The sequence below is a fragment of the Cottoperca gobio genome, chromosome 20 (genome assembly GCF_900634415.1).
Source record: "Cottoperca gobio chromosome 20, fCotGob3.1, whole genome shotgun sequence".
Lineage (NCBI taxonomy): Eukaryota > Metazoa > Chordata > Actinopteri > Perciformes > Bovichtidae > Cottoperca > Cottoperca gobio.
The window spans coordinates 5411731-5430277 of NC_041374.1; the positions used below are offsets into that span (position 1 = coordinate 5411731).

The window sequence follows — 18547 nt, forward strand, 5'->3', positions numbered from 1 at the left end:
GGCCCACTGACAGGATACAGACCTCACTCTCTTTTGCTTTACAGTATGTGCCATGTGCAGGGGCCACTTGAGTGGAGACGTTAGCTATAGAGCATGTGGTGGCTGCTACAATTACTGATTTTATAATAAACTGAAGTTTATCCGTCTGTGCGGATACAAGCAAAGTTATAAAGTAGGGAAAAGTATTTGTAATCAAGCTAATCTTAATCTCTGTTAAATTTGAGCCTAAGAAACCTTTTGCATATAGAATATTTTTTCTTGTCTTCCCTAGGACCTTCATGGTATTTTGCTGAAGTAATAGGTTGCATTGTTTGCTCAAGTAAATGGCTGAACAAGCATATTTTCCTTTTCCATCTTTGAAAGTGTCTGATCAAACGAAGGCGCTACGTTTTAGAATTGGAAGAAAATGAATAGAAAAGTGGAGAGCAAGGGGAAACCAATAGCGCATAACTGGGCCACCAGTGCAACAAAGCTGCCTGCATTATCCATTGTCTCACTGCTCACGGCCCCACTTGCCCTGACACAAGTGTCTCACGAACAAATGCAAAGTCAAAATAAATAAACAATCTAATAAGCAGGAGGCTGTGGGGAAAACGCTCAAGATTTCCATTGTGGCGCATGCTTTATTTGTCCCTTATCTACTGGGTAGCGAGCGCAAAAGAAGCATCGTGTAAGCATTACGATTACATCGTTTGGGTTTGTTACCCAGGAATGTAAGATGCACTCAGCTCATTCTGCTGTGCAACACACAGGGTCCCTCACCAGCCCTCCAAAGCATCTCAAGTGGAGAGGTCTGAGGGACCAAGACGCACGCGAGGATAATCTTATTAGCTCCGCTGAAAGCTACCGATGGGCTGTGTTGTTGCACTGTTTGTCCTTGACAAAAAATACAAGCACTCCTCATTTTGCACAAGCTTTTCCTAATCAAATATTGAGCAACGCACTTGTGCTAGCAGCCCAGATCGTTTGCTGAGGAAATGCTATTAAGACGCTGCACCGCCTAAATTAAAGACAGGTATGTCTTCTGTAGTGCAGAAAGGTCATAAAATATTCATTCATTTTTTCCATGCAGTATTCTCCAGATGATTTACTGACTCGAAACATGAACCAAAAAATCATCTCAATACAACTTTACATTTCACAACGTAGTGTAGCAGTTAAAAAGTGGGACTCGCACTTCATTGTAGGATGACATAGAAACATGTAAATGACATGTCACAGTACTGAAAAGGGTGAGAAGGCCTCGCACTAAACCAGTTTGCATGTGCATATCAGGGATTTGATATGTGTGTGTGTGTGGCGGGGTGTGACTAATTCCTGCTAAATGGCCCTTACTTGAGGGGTTGGTCCCCATCAGCTGTAGGCCAGACTTAGTGCCATCTGGGCACAATGTTAAGTTTCACCGGTGAATGGGAGCCACAACCACCAAATCCCCAATCCCCCCCTTCCCTTTTTTCTTCCAGGGCCAAGGGCAAGCCATAAGTGCAGCGTAGAACACAGCATGGAAACCTAAGTATGTGGTTTCCTCTGAGAGCCATTGAGTTTGGGAACACCTCCTCAGTCGGGATTTTGAACCCACGACAGATCCTCTAACCACCACCAAGCACTTCCACTGTCTCCTTAAGGGGCCTCATCCCCTCACTGACCTTATCCAATGCAAACACATGCAGTCTGAGCCAGCGCATTCTGTTTTATTGCTAGATTCAGCTAATCTTGCTGAAGGGCTTCGACTCCTCCTCCCTCTTTGCCCCTCAGTGTTTTAGTTATTCCAGCTGTGCAGGAGCCCTTAATGTTGTTGGCATAGCTGCGTAATGTGCAAAAACACACATTATACACACAGGAAAACATGTGCAAGCATGCAGGGGCACAGTGAGGTGCACACATGCACGCATACATAAGTACACTCACACACGCTCCTCCCTCACTCCATTCATTTTCTCCCCCTCTTATCCCACTTTTGCTCACAATCTCCCTCAATCGTCTCCATCTCCCATCTCTCCCCTCCCCTCTAACTCGCTGCGCTGCGGTGCGTTTGTGCCGCGTTGATAAGCCTAAGATAGCAGATCTCGGTGGTCGCTGATGTAATGATGATGAATGCTGTGGCGCTGCCAGTCTCCCCCCTCAGGGGGCCCTCGACACTGAACAGTCGCCCTAATGAAATGAACACAAATACAGTACCTCTTCTGTGAGGGGGGGTTGCCAAATCTAAGAAGACACTTCAAGAGTTTCTCTAAAATGTCCCTCAGTTTCTGAGTGTGCGTGTGTGCGTGCCATGCATGTGCAAATGCTCTCCTAATGACAAAATGTAGTGGAGTTGGAGGTGCACCTTAAGCAGTTTCATAGAATTAATCTTGTATCGATGGAGCCTTTAAATAACAAAAGGCAGTGATTCTTCATAGCGTTAGCAGCCGTTTGAGCTTGCATGAAAAAAAGAAACTGAATTTTTTTCTATCAAAGGCAAAAGTTTATTTTAGTGTTTCACTTTGATGTGAACAATTTGCAGATGACTTTCAACTCAGTGCCTTTGTCACCAAGGCGTATAATTTATGTTAAATTGATTTGCTTAATGTGCTTATAAAATAAGAATGTTTTTTTTTTTTTCTGAGGGAACAGTCTGAATTGTGGTATTTTAAACCTGTTTAATCGCCTCCCTTTTTGTGTGGAAGGATTACAGTTTAGCACAAATACAGATACACCCTCTTTCTCGCTTCTCTAATTGGGTGTAGGACAGACATTTTATGGGAAAGACATTAATATGAAATTAACATTTATTTTGAGTAACAACAGAAACCAATGCCTAGTTGTAATTCTTTTGTGCCAGGCCTCTGTGACACACCACTGATGCAGGTAGTCCCAATAAAGATGCTTATTTATCTGCTGAGTACATTAATGGTTCTTCAGGGAAGGTTAAAACATGAAGATGACTTGACATTCAAACTAGGATCTCTGTCCCCAGATTAGTCATAAACATCGAGAAGCATTCTTTCCACAATGTCTTGATGTAAACACAGAAGTCTTTGGGAAGTGTTTTTGGAGAGTTGGACAGGGGCGAAAATGAGCAACACGTAAGGCGCAAGAAGAGACGGGAACATCTGCAGGATTGGGTGTGGGCGTCCAGGTCAGAGGGATTATGGGTGAAAAGGTTCTGCTTTTAATTGCTGCTTTGGAACTGTGGCCTGCCTAGTGGAACACAAAAGACCGGTCAGACACGCTTCAGTGGCTTGGACTTGTGAATATTTGCCCGACCAGTGGAATGCTCCGCTTTCTCCTCACCTCCCCTACGAACCTCAATCCTGACCCTCATATTCACTGCACTTTTAGCTCTTTTAAAAATATTTTAGCTCTGGTCTGACTCACCTGGGGGCGATGGAAAGACACACACATACATGTACGCTCCCTCCACATATTGGCAGCTATTCAGTAACAACTCAGCTGTAAAGTGGGTTCTCTCCCTGTTCTTTTCCCGCTTTCACTGCTTCTGCAAGTTCAGTCATCAGAATGATGTAATGACAGTTTCAAAGAGGGAGCCTAAAAAGTTTCCTTTGATCACGCTCTTGTTTCAGTTTCTGCCGATGAAAGTGAATGACTGGCACCTATGATCAGTTATCATAGTAGGAACTCACAACTGCACGTGCAGACGTACACGCGCCGCACATATACTGACGATGAAGTCGCTCATACTGCGAAGAAATGAAATAATTCCCTCTATCAAACACATGCAGCAGTGATTTGAGATGATATCTGTGCAAGTAGGACAAAAATGTCTTTGGTTGGGGATGACGGCTACACATGTATTCATGTGGGAGTGATTAGAGGACGAGCTCTTGTTTAATTCTGTTTTGATTGGTAAGGGAGTAATTGCATTGTGTTTTTTTTCCTCTGCTCTTTTTTTTCTGTAAGCCAGCAATTGCTTACAGATGTTGTTGTCGGGTCAGAATGGATGACAGACTCTGGTTTTTCAGGGGGTAGGGAAAAAAACAAACAAAGCGCACAGTGTTTGTCTGAAGTTTACCCCTCACCACTTCCCCCTCGCTTTCCCTCCTTGGGGAGTTGGTAAAATAAATCCCCCCCACCTCCCTTCTCTTGTAGTTTTAGCAGCACTCCTGTGTTTGCATTATAGCTGACTTTACTGCTGGCCTTTGTATCCATGCATGTTTATAGGGTGGAGGACAATTAAATAGTACAGTTGGGTAATTAGCTGGTCTTTATTGGAAAGAAAATGTTAGTCAGACTAAATATTTCCACTAATTATCCATGAATTATGGAGTCTAAGTAAAGGCCTTGTATTGGAGCAAAATGAAGCTGTCCTGTACTTTGTGTAAATGAGTGGTTTTGGTGTATCACAGTGTTGTCTCCATAATCAGAGACCTCCATGACCTAGATTGAGTTGAGTTTGTAGACAGCCTCTGAGGTGCTGAACTGAGCAGCATGTCTGCTAGACTGTTGGCTGAACCCCTTCTAAACCCACAGACAGTATTAACTTGAACCACCTTTATTCTTTGAAAGAAAAATTGCCCGGCACCATGATATTCCCAAAAGGGCCTTCAAACAACCCTTGTTTTTTCAGGACTGTGAATGTTTCTCTCTCTGTGGTATCCCCTTAAGGTTTCTCCTTTCTCTCTGGAAAGACTGCTATAGCAGGATTATCAGTATATCCACAAGCTGCCTTTACTTCTATTCTGAGATATAAACCCTAGTCAGGATGTCCTGCCTTGCTATGTTTATAGAGGGGGTTTTTTTAGACAAGAAGTCAGAAGTTTAGTGTGACATAGTTGAAAATAAGGTAAGCAAAATTGTGGTTTTTGGATATTTAACCACAGTTAGCGTAGAAGGAGATCAGCTTCCCGACAAGCAGATCAGAGCCCAGCAGGTTTGAGTTAAAATAAATCAGGGTGAGCTGGTGGATTGACCCGTGGTCTGCTCTGGGCATCATGAAAAGGGAGGATTGGATCTGAAGTTTTTCTCACAAGGTTCTCAGTGTTGAAGTCTTTCTTGAGGCTCTATTGTTACAATGTTTAACTTCAATCAAGCAAGAAATACTTCATTCTTAAACTTAATGCACAAATCAAACTTACAAGCAGAAAGACACTTGAAAAACAAAAACATGTATTATGTGCTTCATGTCTTTCCTTCACCATCCTTTTATAACTTCTTTGTTTTTCCACCAGTTATCCCGTCTCCATGAGGTGTTAAGGAATGAGCAATCGCCATGGAAACCCAGTCCCAGGCCAGTTCAGCAGCTGAGAAGAAGAAGAGGGTGGAGACCATTGTGGCGACCAAGGGCTCATCAGCGCGCAATGACATCAGCGAGAAGGCGGTGGCCTCCAGCACCACCTCAAACGGTACGCTTCACTTCTAAATGCACACTCAGCTGTGGTTAATGTAAATATCACTTTGGTCTGGTGGGATCCACCCAGTTTTGGAAAAACTGTCCGTTATACATCTTACCATTTGAGTATATACGATGCTATGGGGAGATTTGGAACCGGTAAAAATCACGTATGTAGGTTAGTCCACATCTGCTAATCAACCTGGAGATACACATACTATTGAATCACAAATTTGGCTAAACAAAGGCTTGCAGTATCTCATTGTCGGGTATTTTCCGATGTCTTCCAGACCTCTGTGAGCTAGAGACGGAGGTGTGGCTACCATATGTTTGAGCGTCAGGGCCACTGACCTACTGGGGACCGAGGAATGTTTTTTTGTGCCTATGTTCTCATTACTTTAAAATGAAACTGACCAACTCCCAAAAACATGATATAACTAGATTGGCACTCGGCGAGCACATGCACAAGCTTCTCGAATGGTCCCATTTCCGAGTTGGAAAGTCGTTCTTCCGACTTCGGTGTGTTCAAGAGCTTTAAGTCGTAATGTGGAAACAACATGGACTCTACAAAGAAGATGTGTTGCATTAGACTTCTCAGAGCGGTTATACAACATGCGGATGGCTGTTTCCGAGTTTTTATTTTCCGACTTTAAGTCGCGTTCATGTGAATTTTCCCAGTTGGGAACTAGTTTATCCGAATATTCCGATAACAAATGAAGAAAACATAATTTTTGTATCCGCCCCGTGAATTCAGCTCTGCTGCAAAATGTAATCGGTGTATTTTTACCCCTATTCTTGAGGTGAGACACATACAACTCTGACTGGTAGCAAAACTCTGGCATGTTTACATAGCAATGTCTTCAACACATGCTATTAAAAGCTGTGTGGAGCTTACAGTTCATCAAGCTTGTCGCCATTCATCCTTTCATTCTTAATTCAGATGCTGGAATGAGGAATATTAGATGCAATTTCTTTTTTTTTGGTTTGGCTGGAAATCCTTGGAGCATCAAGCTAAAGTCATAACAAAACCAGAGTTGAGATCACTGCGGCTTAAGCTGCAGCTGTGCTCATTAGCAGTGAGAGGATTTGGAGGTTTTTGGTTATGGAGGTTTGGCTGTAGTAGCTGGAGCTGGTGGCCTGTTAGGGAGTTTTCTGTCACCCCCCCACCCCTCGACTCTGCTGACGTCAAATGTGATCATCCCAAGTGTGAAGAGGAGACAAACAGTCCAAAGGGTAAATAAGTTGCTGTCACTTGCTCTCCATATGGGAGTTATCACAGGAAGTGGGTAAGGTAATGCATCTCTAAGCGTCTTGGGAAAACACTCACTCTTACTCATTCCCAGATGGCCAGCACAGTTTTATTAATTAAAGGGGCAGCAAGGGAAAAAAAAGTTTGTTGTGAAAAAAGCATGGATGTAATTTGGCTCTGTGATTGTGGATTTTTCTCCGTAATGTGCTGGTAATTACAGCTCTGAACAGCATAAGGTTGGTCTCCTACACTGACTCAGCCACGTCAGAAGATACACTACAGCTTTAAGCAATGTTGCACTCCCTAAAATACAGTAGTCTCATAATTCACTTGACGAAGGGAGGGATGATACTTATCTGCAGAGAAAGGTCCCTTTTAGATCCCAATCTCTTTCTTGGAATCAGAAGATAGCTTACACATTCTTTGTGTTGTTATAATTACAGCACATTCCCAAGTCGCCCCCAGAACTCATAACCTCTTATCAGGTGTAACCCTACACTAGCCTCAACTTTAACCCCCTTAGCCCCTGCCATACCGCCTCCATCCAAACAAAAGGTAATTGTGAGCAGCTGTGGAACCCCAGTGACTGGTTCTTCTTAGGAAGGCCCGGCGAAATATTTCCCCCCGTCAAGCAGACTAGCGGCCCCTGATCTCAGCGCAGCGGAAACCCCGTGGAGCGCCCGGCAACAGCGTGCTACGATAAGTTGTGAAAAGTGGAAAATAAGTAGGGGGGGCAGGTGGAGTGGACATGACAGATGTTTAGCTTCCAAAGTAATCTTTGCTAGTACCGCATGTTTCTGTGATTGGGCTCAGCTTGCCAACAGGTATTGATTTGATCAGATCTTGCAGCCGATCTGTTCTGATTAGAAAACTGCACTTTTGTCTGAAAACAGATTTAACTCTACATTTTTCCTTTACGACCACTGCAGGGATAAATCTCCTCCTCAACTCTGCCTTGCTCTCTTGTCCCTACTCTGTAAGTTTTGTCTAAGTTGAGCAGGCCCAGAGTAATTATTGAGTCCTGGTAGAGCGTTCCCACATGGTTGGCTAAATGGTGGCTTCATCCTGTGTGCCATTCATCTCTGTGCCCCCTCCTCTTGCACTGACAGCTCAAAAGAGCCGACTGTGCCACAACAATGCTGTGATTGGTGCTCTTTAGGAGGGGTTCGGGGGGGAGGGGGGTGCTCTCCCCTCCCACCCTCATCATTCGGCAGGCAGGTGGACCACAAAGTCCCCTGATTCTTTTGTTGGGTCCCGAGCAAAAAAAAAAAAGATGTTCATGCTCCTTGGTTGAATAAATCCTGTCGTCATGGGATAATTTGCTAATAATAATAAAAAAGAGAAAAAACACAGGGTGGGGGCTAAAGGATTGGTTATTTGCAAAGGAGAAAAAGAATGGAAAAAAGTTTTATGATATGGGTGCTGCTGATTTGGGGAAAGAGAGGGAGTTAGTGGAAATAATAGGATGAGAAACGAAAAATTGGGAGCAGAAAAACTGGACACAGTTCAGAAAATTGTCAGGAAATGCTGTTTTAATAACACAACACAGACTCAGTTAAGCAGGTTATGAAGTGGGTGAGTTGGGACCTTTTTAAAGGGCAAGAGCAAAGGTCTCAGAGGCAAACAAGTTAAGCCTTAAAGGGCAACAAATGTTAGGCTTTCGTGTAGGTTACCAGAGAAATCCCTAAGCAAATGGAGAGTGTGGCTAAAGTGTTTATAGAAGAAAAACAACACTTGACTGCTTTGAAGAAGAAAAAAATCCTGATGGGAAGAGAAAGAATAATGATAAAGAGAGTGAGAGGGGGAGAGATAGAGGAAGACTGAGGGGCCACCTTCTTTTAGGCAGCCATTTAAATGATCAACAGTAAATAGAGGGGAATGTCATCTGACAGAAATAAAGTTCCCGTTAACAGCGGGGATGGAAAGTAATTTACAGATACGCTGTCCCCGCCATCTTTGTGCCTCCCAGATAAGGTTTCATTTCAGAAACGGATAGGAGACATTTTCACTTACGGGCCCCCATTCTGGGACACCTGTGATAACAGCTTGTGGACCCCTAATTGAAAATGGGTTTCAAAATGGATTTTCACTTTTCTTCCTCCCTCCTCCCCCCTCTCCATTCCCTCCCTCATGACTAACCCCCCCTCAACACCCAGCTCCATTCCTTTTTTCCTTGGCGTTCCCTTGTCGTTGGCAGAGGGAGGCAATATTAGAAGGACAGGGAGAGAGGAAGGGAGGGAGGCATGGGGGAAATGGAGCATTGGGAGCGGATCATCCCTCAGCCTGTGTCACAGCTATGACAGCCGCGTGATCCGTTTTATTAATGAAATCATTGATCACTTGATGGGACTCATAATCAACTGTTTCTCCACTGTGTCCTGCCCCATCTCCTCCTCCTCCTCCTCCCTCCTCATGCTGCCACCTCAGCTTTCCACTTTGTATCCCTGTTTTATCCCCCTAAAAGACAATCTGATCTTTTGTTGTGTTACTGAAGACAAAAATGATTAATAAATACATAAAATTAACAAGAACACACAGACACTAAGTGACAATAAATGCTGACAAGTGATTAAGCATGAGGAGATCTGATGGGGATTTAAAAATGAATCTGCTTTCTTATTTTAAATTATTTTAGACGAAGTTAGTTATTTTAAGAAATACATTTTGTTGTTTGTGCATCACTGCCGCTAAAAGGAGATCTCTGTCATCTGTATTTATGCTGTATGTATTTCATAGGGACCAGTGGAGGAAGCAGGGGCCCCTCTGTGTTACCCTACTCGGGGCTCTGCCTGTGGGGGCTAATGAGAGAGGACTGATGGAGGGATAAGGGACCTCATGGGAGCTCTGGCTGGCCCACGGGTCAAACAGCACAATGGAGGAGGCGTTATAGAGCCTGACACACAACCTCACACAGGAAAACTGGCTTTTAGTGTCAAAAGACCTCTGTATGGTACATAAATAATACATAAAATACATAAAAACGTATTAGGCAGAAATACATAGAAGAAAAATACTTATTTATCCACAGTATGGCTGTTTTCATGATAGCACATCATGAAGTTTTGGAGATATGTAAGCATCAAATATAAAATCTACCTGTAGATTAGGGTTTGTAAAGTCACACAGGCCCCATGTACACACTGTGGATGTGCTTTGCATTCACTTGTGAGCCATAGCCATTTCATGGACCTCTGCACTGAAGGCAATTTCCTGCAGCGGCAGGGGGACGGGCTTTGGCAGAGCCACCTCACAGGGGCCTGAGGCGCAGGATTAGCTTAGCCTCGCTGCTACTCAGGGCGGAGGGGAACCTCAGCTGCCCAGCCCAGTCCTTCCCAGCCTGGCTTCTCTTGTCTGGCACACTTCCACAAGCCCAGGTCTGCCTGCTGGAGCTCCACTCATCCTTTACTGCTGGAAGATGCATATAAGCCACTGCCTCAAGACTTGTGCATGCTGTGGAGATGCCTCCAGAATTTAGCTGTAGTGGAATTGCATCTTTGTTTTTTTGGTCAGTGATCATCCTACTTGCGTGGATGTAGCAGGGAATATGGCTTTGAACCTCAGAATTAGCCCTTGAAGGAAATTCAGATGTATCGGGATATAATGTTTTCAGTTCAGTTAAGGAATAATAAACCATTTAATTTGGATGGATAAAACCCAAAGTAGGCGAGCGTGAAATGTCAGTCCCTTGTTGCACAGGAGAACTGGACAAATGTACAACTATGGTAAGAACAGCAGGTCAAAGTTGAAACAGGAATACAGTCTGTACACTGTGATGGATGTTTGCAACGTACAGTTCGGGTGATAAATGTATTGCTCGCCTTGGTTTTCTGTTCCAAACAAGTTTGGCAGCCTGGGAGCTTATTAGAAACCTCTCTGATTGTGTTCCTTGCTTGGGACTTTCGCATTCCCAAATCTTGGCAATTAACTTGGTGAGTACAGTGAGATTATTACAGATCGCGATGAAGGCCCAAACCACGGAAATGTGACTCAAGTTGTGTGTTGTAATTATATTTATCTTTATTTCATTAAAGCAATCTCAATTTGACATCTCAGTCATAGATTTTGAATTCTAATTTGTTGTGATAGTTCATGCTGACCATCACAATGCTCCTCAGGAGAACCTGAGATCATTTTCACTGACACGCTGAGAGCCAGAATGGCCTTGGAGTCAGAGGTCACCCGGGTCAGAGACCAGTCTCTGAGTCAACGAGCAGCCTCACATAGACAAATCATCCTGCCCTGTGTGAGAGGATCGGGGGGGGGGGGGGGGGGGGGGGGACATCGAACAGCACTGCGGCCCTGTCGGATCTCACTCCTCTCAGAGAGGGAGGCGCAGTGGAGACCAAGGGCCCCATAAACTCATAAACCCATAAAGTGGGGAAACAGTAGTTGATTATTCCACCATTCTGTCCATTTGTCGGTAGGCATCAGTGGCCTCCCTCCTGCCAGGAGGAACAAAGCAGGGGTGTCCTGACCCTGCCGGGAGGATTTATTATAGTGTGTTCTTTTCCGCGTCCTCTCTATTTTGATCGCCCGCTCACGCCTCCTTACCACAGTTGGATTCTTGTTGAATAGGATGAAGTAGCAACTAGTGGCCTTGCCACCAGGGTTGGAGTTTATATGAAAGAAGTACATGTACTACTATTGAGCTGATCTTTTGCATTATGTATGTGATTTACTAATGAAGATGCAACAAAAGAGGATTTACATTATAAGCATGTTACGGTATTTCTCTGCTTTTTCGTCTTTTGTTGCTTGTTTGGTGAGGACATCTATACCCTACCTTCTCTGTGTGCTACATTTATCAGACAAACAAATACTGCATTATGAGTTTGCATATGTACATGATGTGTACGTGACAACAAAAGGTACAACAGGTGAATCAAGAAAAATCTTTAAAGAAAGATAAAAATACTTAACCTTTAATTGTATATATATATATATATATATATATATATATATACCTTTTATGTGCTTTCCCACTCAAGTCAAATTGTATTTCTGTTGGCATAGTGACAGATGTTATTTAAAATGATAAATCAATATGTCATTTTTAAAGAAGTCCTTGCAGTAAAGAAAAACAGAGATTTTTGTCATCGTTTTAGGGAGACAGCATGTGAATTTAGTATGCTGTACCAAGATCACATGAATAACTCTTTGGTCCATCTGAGCAAAAACATGCAGAAATATCTGAATGCAGCAGAATATTGTCAGGAGCCTGAAACATATTGCTTTGTCTGAAAGCGGCCTGTATGTTTCACTGAACTCACTACTCACTGGATTAAAACAAGACATGCTTTCAGGTTTGAGAGAGCAAAAAGGCCCTATACCCCCTAATCTCTCTCCCCTGACCTCCACACCCTCTGGGCCTTGACTCTCACCCTTCTCCCTGCTCCCCTCCCCTCTCCCCGCCCCAACTCTCTCTCTCCCAGTGTGAAAGAGGAGCTAGGATCAAAGGCCGTAAACCATGGCAGTGATTTCTGGTGATTGATTAGAAGCAGAGGTTGAGAAGCAGCAGCTCTCTTCCCTCCATTCTTCCCACCCTCCGGTGCTGCGTACGCATTCTCCCAGGGCTCTCGTAAATAGCTCAGGCTTTAAGTGTGAAAAGAGTTGCCACGATTGGAAGACAGAGCCCAGAAACACATCCGTGTTGGGGCGGCCAGGCCAGTTTTTCCGCGTCTTCCTCACTGGATGGCAAGAGGGTGTCAGTTGATAAGAACCATTTGTTGTCTTGCTTGGATCTGGGGAGGGACAGTGTAATCCCCTCGCCCTGGTCTGCTCTTAGAGCTGGAGGAAAAGAGCAGAGGAGAGGAGGAAGAATTGATTTTCAGAGCGAGGGCATGCGGAGAATTGAACTCAGATGTGTAGCAGAGACAGGGTTTGAAAGAAACATTCTACTTGCGGGGAAACAAATGTCTGTAGCTTACAGCAGAGGGGCTGTGCAATTTGAACTTGAGCAAGTCCTTCTAATGTTAATCAATTGCATAGCTGTCTTTCACCATTCTCTCCCCGCCTCCTCCTCCTCCCCCTGTCCTGAGCCCAACTCCGCCTGGAGGACTCTTGACAAGCAAGTGGTCCTGTAAAGGCATTTTAATAGGCCATGTCCATTCAGAGGCATTGAGATTAATACTTGAACTTAATCTCCCACATGCCCGCTTTTGCACTGAGACACAAATACACATGCACCTCTCTGTCTTTCCTACCCTGCCTGATCTCACCTGGAGCTGTGAGTCTAATGATGTTCGGAGTGTGGGCCTCGCAGCGACAGCTCCAGTCCCGGGCAGATGTGTCTCATGTCAGACTTTGCGCCAGACAGACTCCAATAAGGAAAGGGGGGGCGGTGGTGGGGTGGGGTGGGTGTTCTTCAACGCAGCTGGAGCGAAGCCAAAACTAAAAGTGCAATTCTCTGAAGGTTTTGTTTTTCCTCTGTGGTATTTACAAAGTGATTGAGCACATTTTTGAGTGTCATGGAGTATCTCATTACGCTCTTAAAAGCTTTTTATCCATCGACATGCTTTAAGATATGTACACATGCGTTGCATACTGCAGATACTCAGTAATGCATGCATGCAGACACATAATCGCTCATTTTCTCTCACTTTCCTCGGCGGCACCAAACTGTACACACACGCACACACTTGCAGCTGGAGGATGGACCATCATTATTAACTGTTTGGCGACCTCATGACTTCATCTTCGGTGCTGTCAAAGGCGGCCCACATTATGTCTCCGCTCGGCTCAATGGGCTCTTTGTTCTGGCTTGGCTCTGGAGCAGCTCAGCATGGGGCTGCGTAAGTCCGACAGTCCCACTGCGGCTCTGGAGAGGGAGGCAGAGAAGGATGGATAGAGGGAGGTAGTGGATGGAAGAGAGGGAGGGAATGTGCGGGAAAGGGATGAGGGGAGATTGAGGAGATTTGGGAAAGACATGGGAACTGGTAGAATGAGGGATGATATCAGGAAACCAGGAGTGAGTAACAAGAGATTAGAAGAAGAATTAGGAAGAAAGTGCGAATGAGATACAGAAGGTGGGATGTAGAGAGGCAAACGACGGGGAATGAAAGATGCAGAGGGAAGGAAAAGCTACATGCTACAGGTGAATCCTAAAGTAACCGAAAACAGTCTTTTACTATGATAATTTTAAACACTGTTCTCCTTCCCATCCCACCGATTCAATATGAACACCAGATTATGAAGGCAATGTGTCATCTGAGCTGCACCGGCCATCCTCATGTGGAATGTGGGATTAATGGCAAAGTAATGCAGAGATTAGAGAAGGAGACGAGAGTGGAGCGTGAGAGGAGGATTGGATTGGCGGGAGTGACAGGAGAGGTCATACATGAGGAGAGCTCATTACCGAGAGGGGAAAGCAACAGATGGGGAGAGACCTGGAGTGTAAGGAAAGAGATATGATGAAAAATACTAAGGTTATTAGGTGATTTAGTGCATGTATGGGCTGCTAAAGGAGCAACTTTCACTTCTGTAGACGAAATAAAACTTCTAATGTCATGGTGCCACTATCTGGCTGTATCCAGTTAAAGCTTGGGGAGGTAACATTGGAGATACAAAGTGTAACCTACAGCTTCAGTGTGTCCCCCCCCCCTCCCCCTTTGGTGGTGCTTTAATGCCCAAATGCTCCTTTGAAGTTGTGCACAGTGTTGTACCTTTTGACTTTTTAATCACAGAATCACATTTTTTTTCTTTCATGCCTATCTAAACCTTAGAAATGTCGGACACCTCAAATAACTCCTCTCTCTCTTACAGACTACACTGTCCGCTTAGTGAGCGTGTAGGGCCTCAGTGAGCACATACTGTCTTATCTAACCTGTGACATACAATGATTGCTCCAGCCACTAGTCCGTCATATCTAAACCTGCAACTTTCACCCTGAATTATGATCTTTATTGCACCACAGACCCACTTATCCAATCATATAGAAAGCATGGTTTTCCTTTCCCCTACTCACCTCCAGCCCCTTCCCAGCAGACAGTGGTTAAGTCTGTTTGGCCAACATAGCAGATCCTCTAATCTGCAGAGCTTTCCCTGCCTGCTGCAGACACTGTAATGAAGGGGTCCAGGTCTCACCTGTATTTAAAGGGGGAGAGGAGTGAATTACACCCTGTTTATTAAGCAGGCCCTCCCATTCATATCACACACTGGGGGCGGGTACGGGTCAGGTCTGGGATTTTGAAGCCAACCGTCAGCCGTAATGATGATAGGATGTTGGAAGGCAAATGCTGATTGAAAGGTTCATAAAGAGTTCTTTGTAGAGTGATTTGGCACATTTTAGGTCTCAATGAAAAAAACTGTGGAAAATGAACTAATGTTATTTTAGATAATTAATGTGTCAAGCTGTAAAGGCACTACGTTGATTCAATTAGCATATTTTGTCTTTTCGTTTTTTTTAACACTAGGTGACTTAATGTGTGTGCAGAACAACCCCTCATTGTGGGAGTAGAGTGAAGGAGTCAGTTGAGTTGTGTTATTTTTATGGCATTTGGCTTGTAGTTTGGAATTCTGATTGTCATGCTTACTGGTAAAAAAGACCTTATGTCCAAATGTGACGGGTTAGAAACTGTAAGCACTACCAGCTGCAGCATCAAAGGCCCATGCATGCTGCTCATTTAACCCAGATCTGTCACACTCATGTGTAGCCCCTGATTCAACCTGTAATGTAGACATTCAGCAGAAGGCATTAGACTGAGACTAATGTAGAGTTATGGATGCAAATTAATTCCCAGCACCTCTCTACCTGTGATATGTCAAAGGTTACTTGCTATATTAGAATATATTTGGCAAGGGTCATGATTTAATACAGGTTTAAAATGAATAACATCATTACCAGCTATTAGAACATACAATTATGTGCCAACACATAGAGAATATAGTAAGTGGCTCAATTTAAATCTTTTCCCCCTCGGTTTTGGGCCACTCTATGCCGACGTTTGTGACACCTTTAAATGGACATTTTCAAAAATGGTGTCCAGAGTAGAAATGGCACGTATTTCAATGTGAACGGGGAAAACAGAGTGTGTTCTAGTAAAGTTATGAAGCCAATCCAACAACTCAAAGTCATTTTCCTACTTTTTAGGCATTTTAGTGTGGACTGAGACCTTTATGAAAATGACCTGAAAATGTTATTACGGCTTTCACACTTAAAAGCTCAAAGTTAGCCTGCTTAGTGTGTTCAAAGTGTTGTTCAAACACGGCTCTTATGCCGAGCTGCATAGCAGGTGCGATAATAGATGAGCAGCAACAGAGCAGGCAGTGAATTAGACAGACAGATCTGAACATCCACAGGCCTAATCACCACAGAAGAGAGAGAGAGAGAGAGAGAGAGAGAGAGAGAGAGAGAGAGAGAGAGAGCGAGAGAGAGAGAGAGGGAGAGAGAGAGGAGAGAGAGAGAGAGAGAGAGAGAGAGAGAGAGAGAGAGAGAGAGAGAGAGAGAGAGTCCACTCTGGACGTTCACCAGTCATTGATAAAGTGCTTAGCAGCAGGAAAATTAATGAATCCGGCCCGACTGGGAGAGGGGGTTTTGGGGTTGAAGGGGAGGGAGAGGAAGAGGAGGAGGGGGAGAGCTGGTGTGTGGGGGGGTAATCCTGTTCCAGCTAAATGGCTGATCCCTCTCATTCCTTAGATATCAAATGTCAAGAGTTAAATTAGCCTGCTAGCCTCAGATAGGAGTTAACATGCTTTTAAACAGGGCGGGGCTCTGTGATTCCTGCCCCCTATGGGATGGCGGGCAGGTGCCTTTGAAGTGTCTAATTATCCAGCTCCTGGTAAGTGCAGGCTAACTATCTTAATGGGGGCCTCTGTGCCTCAGTGCAGTGCATAGTTATGCACTGAGACATGTACCAGAATGTGTGAATGTGCATTTTTACACAAGAAAAACACATTGACATTGAAGAGTGTTTAGGGAACAAATGCAACATGGCCGTACAGTTTGAACTGTTAAAAGTTAAGTGAAAGAACTTTATGATTCTATACTGTAAGGTGGGAAACATCCACAGTTGCATTTTGGATCGTATTTGATGTGCTTGAAATTACTGTATTATTTTTTCTATTTTATCCAAACTCTTGGCTCTGTTCTTCTTTGCTTTGGCTGGATATCCATTTCTCTTGGCGAGCCGTTCCTAATCTGAGTGCCACAGACTTGGTCCGGATCACTCTGGTGTCAGAAGTGGGATTCCAATGCTGAGGCCCAGTGGAAAGCTGGCCCACTCTGGTCTGGTGGGCATTGTGCCCAGATTCACCCTAAAAGACCCACTATCCCAAACGGACATAGTTCTGCCCTAGCACACAATCATTTCATATTGTTACAGAGGACAGTATAAATAACTAACAGGTTATGGCTGATCATAGCTGGCTTGTGACAATTTGAAGCAATGCTAATACAGTTTATAAACCAATCAGAGCACTAAATGGCATTTTTTTCTTCTTTGAAGCCTTGATCAAATGCATCTTTTGGTGTTTGATTCCTCAAAGAATGCAGGCCAAGGTGCCCTTTGAGTGAAAAACCTTAAAAGCCATAACTATCCATGATCAAAAACGCATCAGTGTGCATTTTGAGTCAGGGCTTTCAGCTCTCTGCAATGCTCATTGCTCCCTCACAATGTGGCCCTGATGAAATGGTAGTGGGGTTTCAGGCTGCTCTATGGTGGGCCTGTGCCCCTAATGGGTGAATAAGGGGTAGCTAGGGGCAGGCGGACGCTTGGCACGATACAACCCTGCTGTGAGGCTGATTTGAGGTGAGCGCAGAGAAGAAGGAAGGCGCCAAGCAGGCTTTGATTTGCCCCTCCCCAGCCCCGGGGCCTGGAGGCTGGTTGGTGTGAGATGCTGAGCTCTGGGTGCGTGCGTCCCACTAGACCCCTGGCGGCAGAGAGAACAGGCTGGGACTGCGGGCTGTGGAGCAGGGGGTTGGGGCGTGCGGTGCCGAGAGCCAAATTGAGATGTGGGAGTCGTCGAATTTGCCTAGATGAATATTGAAGAGGGCATTTGCGGGCGCTGTGTGGGAAATCAGCAGCTGACAATAGACTACTAACCAGGAGAGGGAACATCCTGACCTGCCCATGCCTCTCTCTGCAATTCGTCCAAACATCAGTCACACACTGATGGTTAAATAATGTACCACTACGGATTCACTCTGCAGAGACGGAATCAAACATGAGCGCCAAGTTAAAGGGAGTGAACTTTATGTATGCTGAAGTTCTCCAAAGTTCTGTCAAATAGTTTGACTGGGGATTGCTAACTACCCTGCCCACAGATATCAGGGTAATGACCTGATTCTGCCTTCTGACATTTAGAAGATTTGTTTGTCAAGGAGTTTCTCGAATGTCACCCTTTTTAGGCAGATACAGGAAGCTCCATTGGGACCTGGTAACCTTCACATAATTCAGATCTGAACTCTGTTGTGGGGAAGGCACCCAGCTCCTCGTGGCACTGAGCCCGTCAGCCAAGAAGTGGATCAGAAAAATACCTCACACAATTGCAGTAATCCCCCGTGCTCTTGTTGTGTTGGGTTTGCTGGAGTTTGAGCGTTCTCCCTCTCCCTCGTCTTTCAGCCTGCGCTAATCGTGAATGATTCCCTCTGTCTATAGCGCCAATGCCCGGGCCGGTGAATCAGGTACATAAGCCTAAGCCGCTTGGAGAGGTGCTCTTATTAAACTGTAGCCAGCTGCTGGAATTTTTCTTCCCCCTCTCATTGTTAATTGGGGAGTCTTGAGTCTTTACTGGGAGTTGATTTGCAAGAGAAAGAAAAAAGGGAGCAAGAGATTATTGCACAGGAGGAGAGGAGCTTTGAAGAAGTGTTTTGTGATTTCACTGTATATCCTCCACTCTTCTCCTCCTTGTTCGCTCTCCATGTGCTCCCCAGCCAAAACCTGTTTGTGCCACTGACAACAGTGCTTTGAGAAGTTCGAAGGTGGAACACAGCATATGTCTGGCTTTGGCTCAGAGGTACAACAACACCTCCT

General features: G+C 44.6%; 1 protein-coding gene across 1 annotated transcript in view; it reads left to right on the forward strand.

The window, feature by feature from the left end:
• gli3 (GLI family zinc finger 3) overlaps positions 1-18547 on the forward strand; it is an 86911-nt gene that overhangs the window by 11233 nt on the left and 57131 nt on the right. The window contains 1 exon segment of the mRNA XM_029458140.1: positions 5169-5342. Coding sequence (XP_029314000.1) covers positions 5210-5342 — 133 coding nt within the window. The 5' untranslated portion in view covers positions 5169-5209.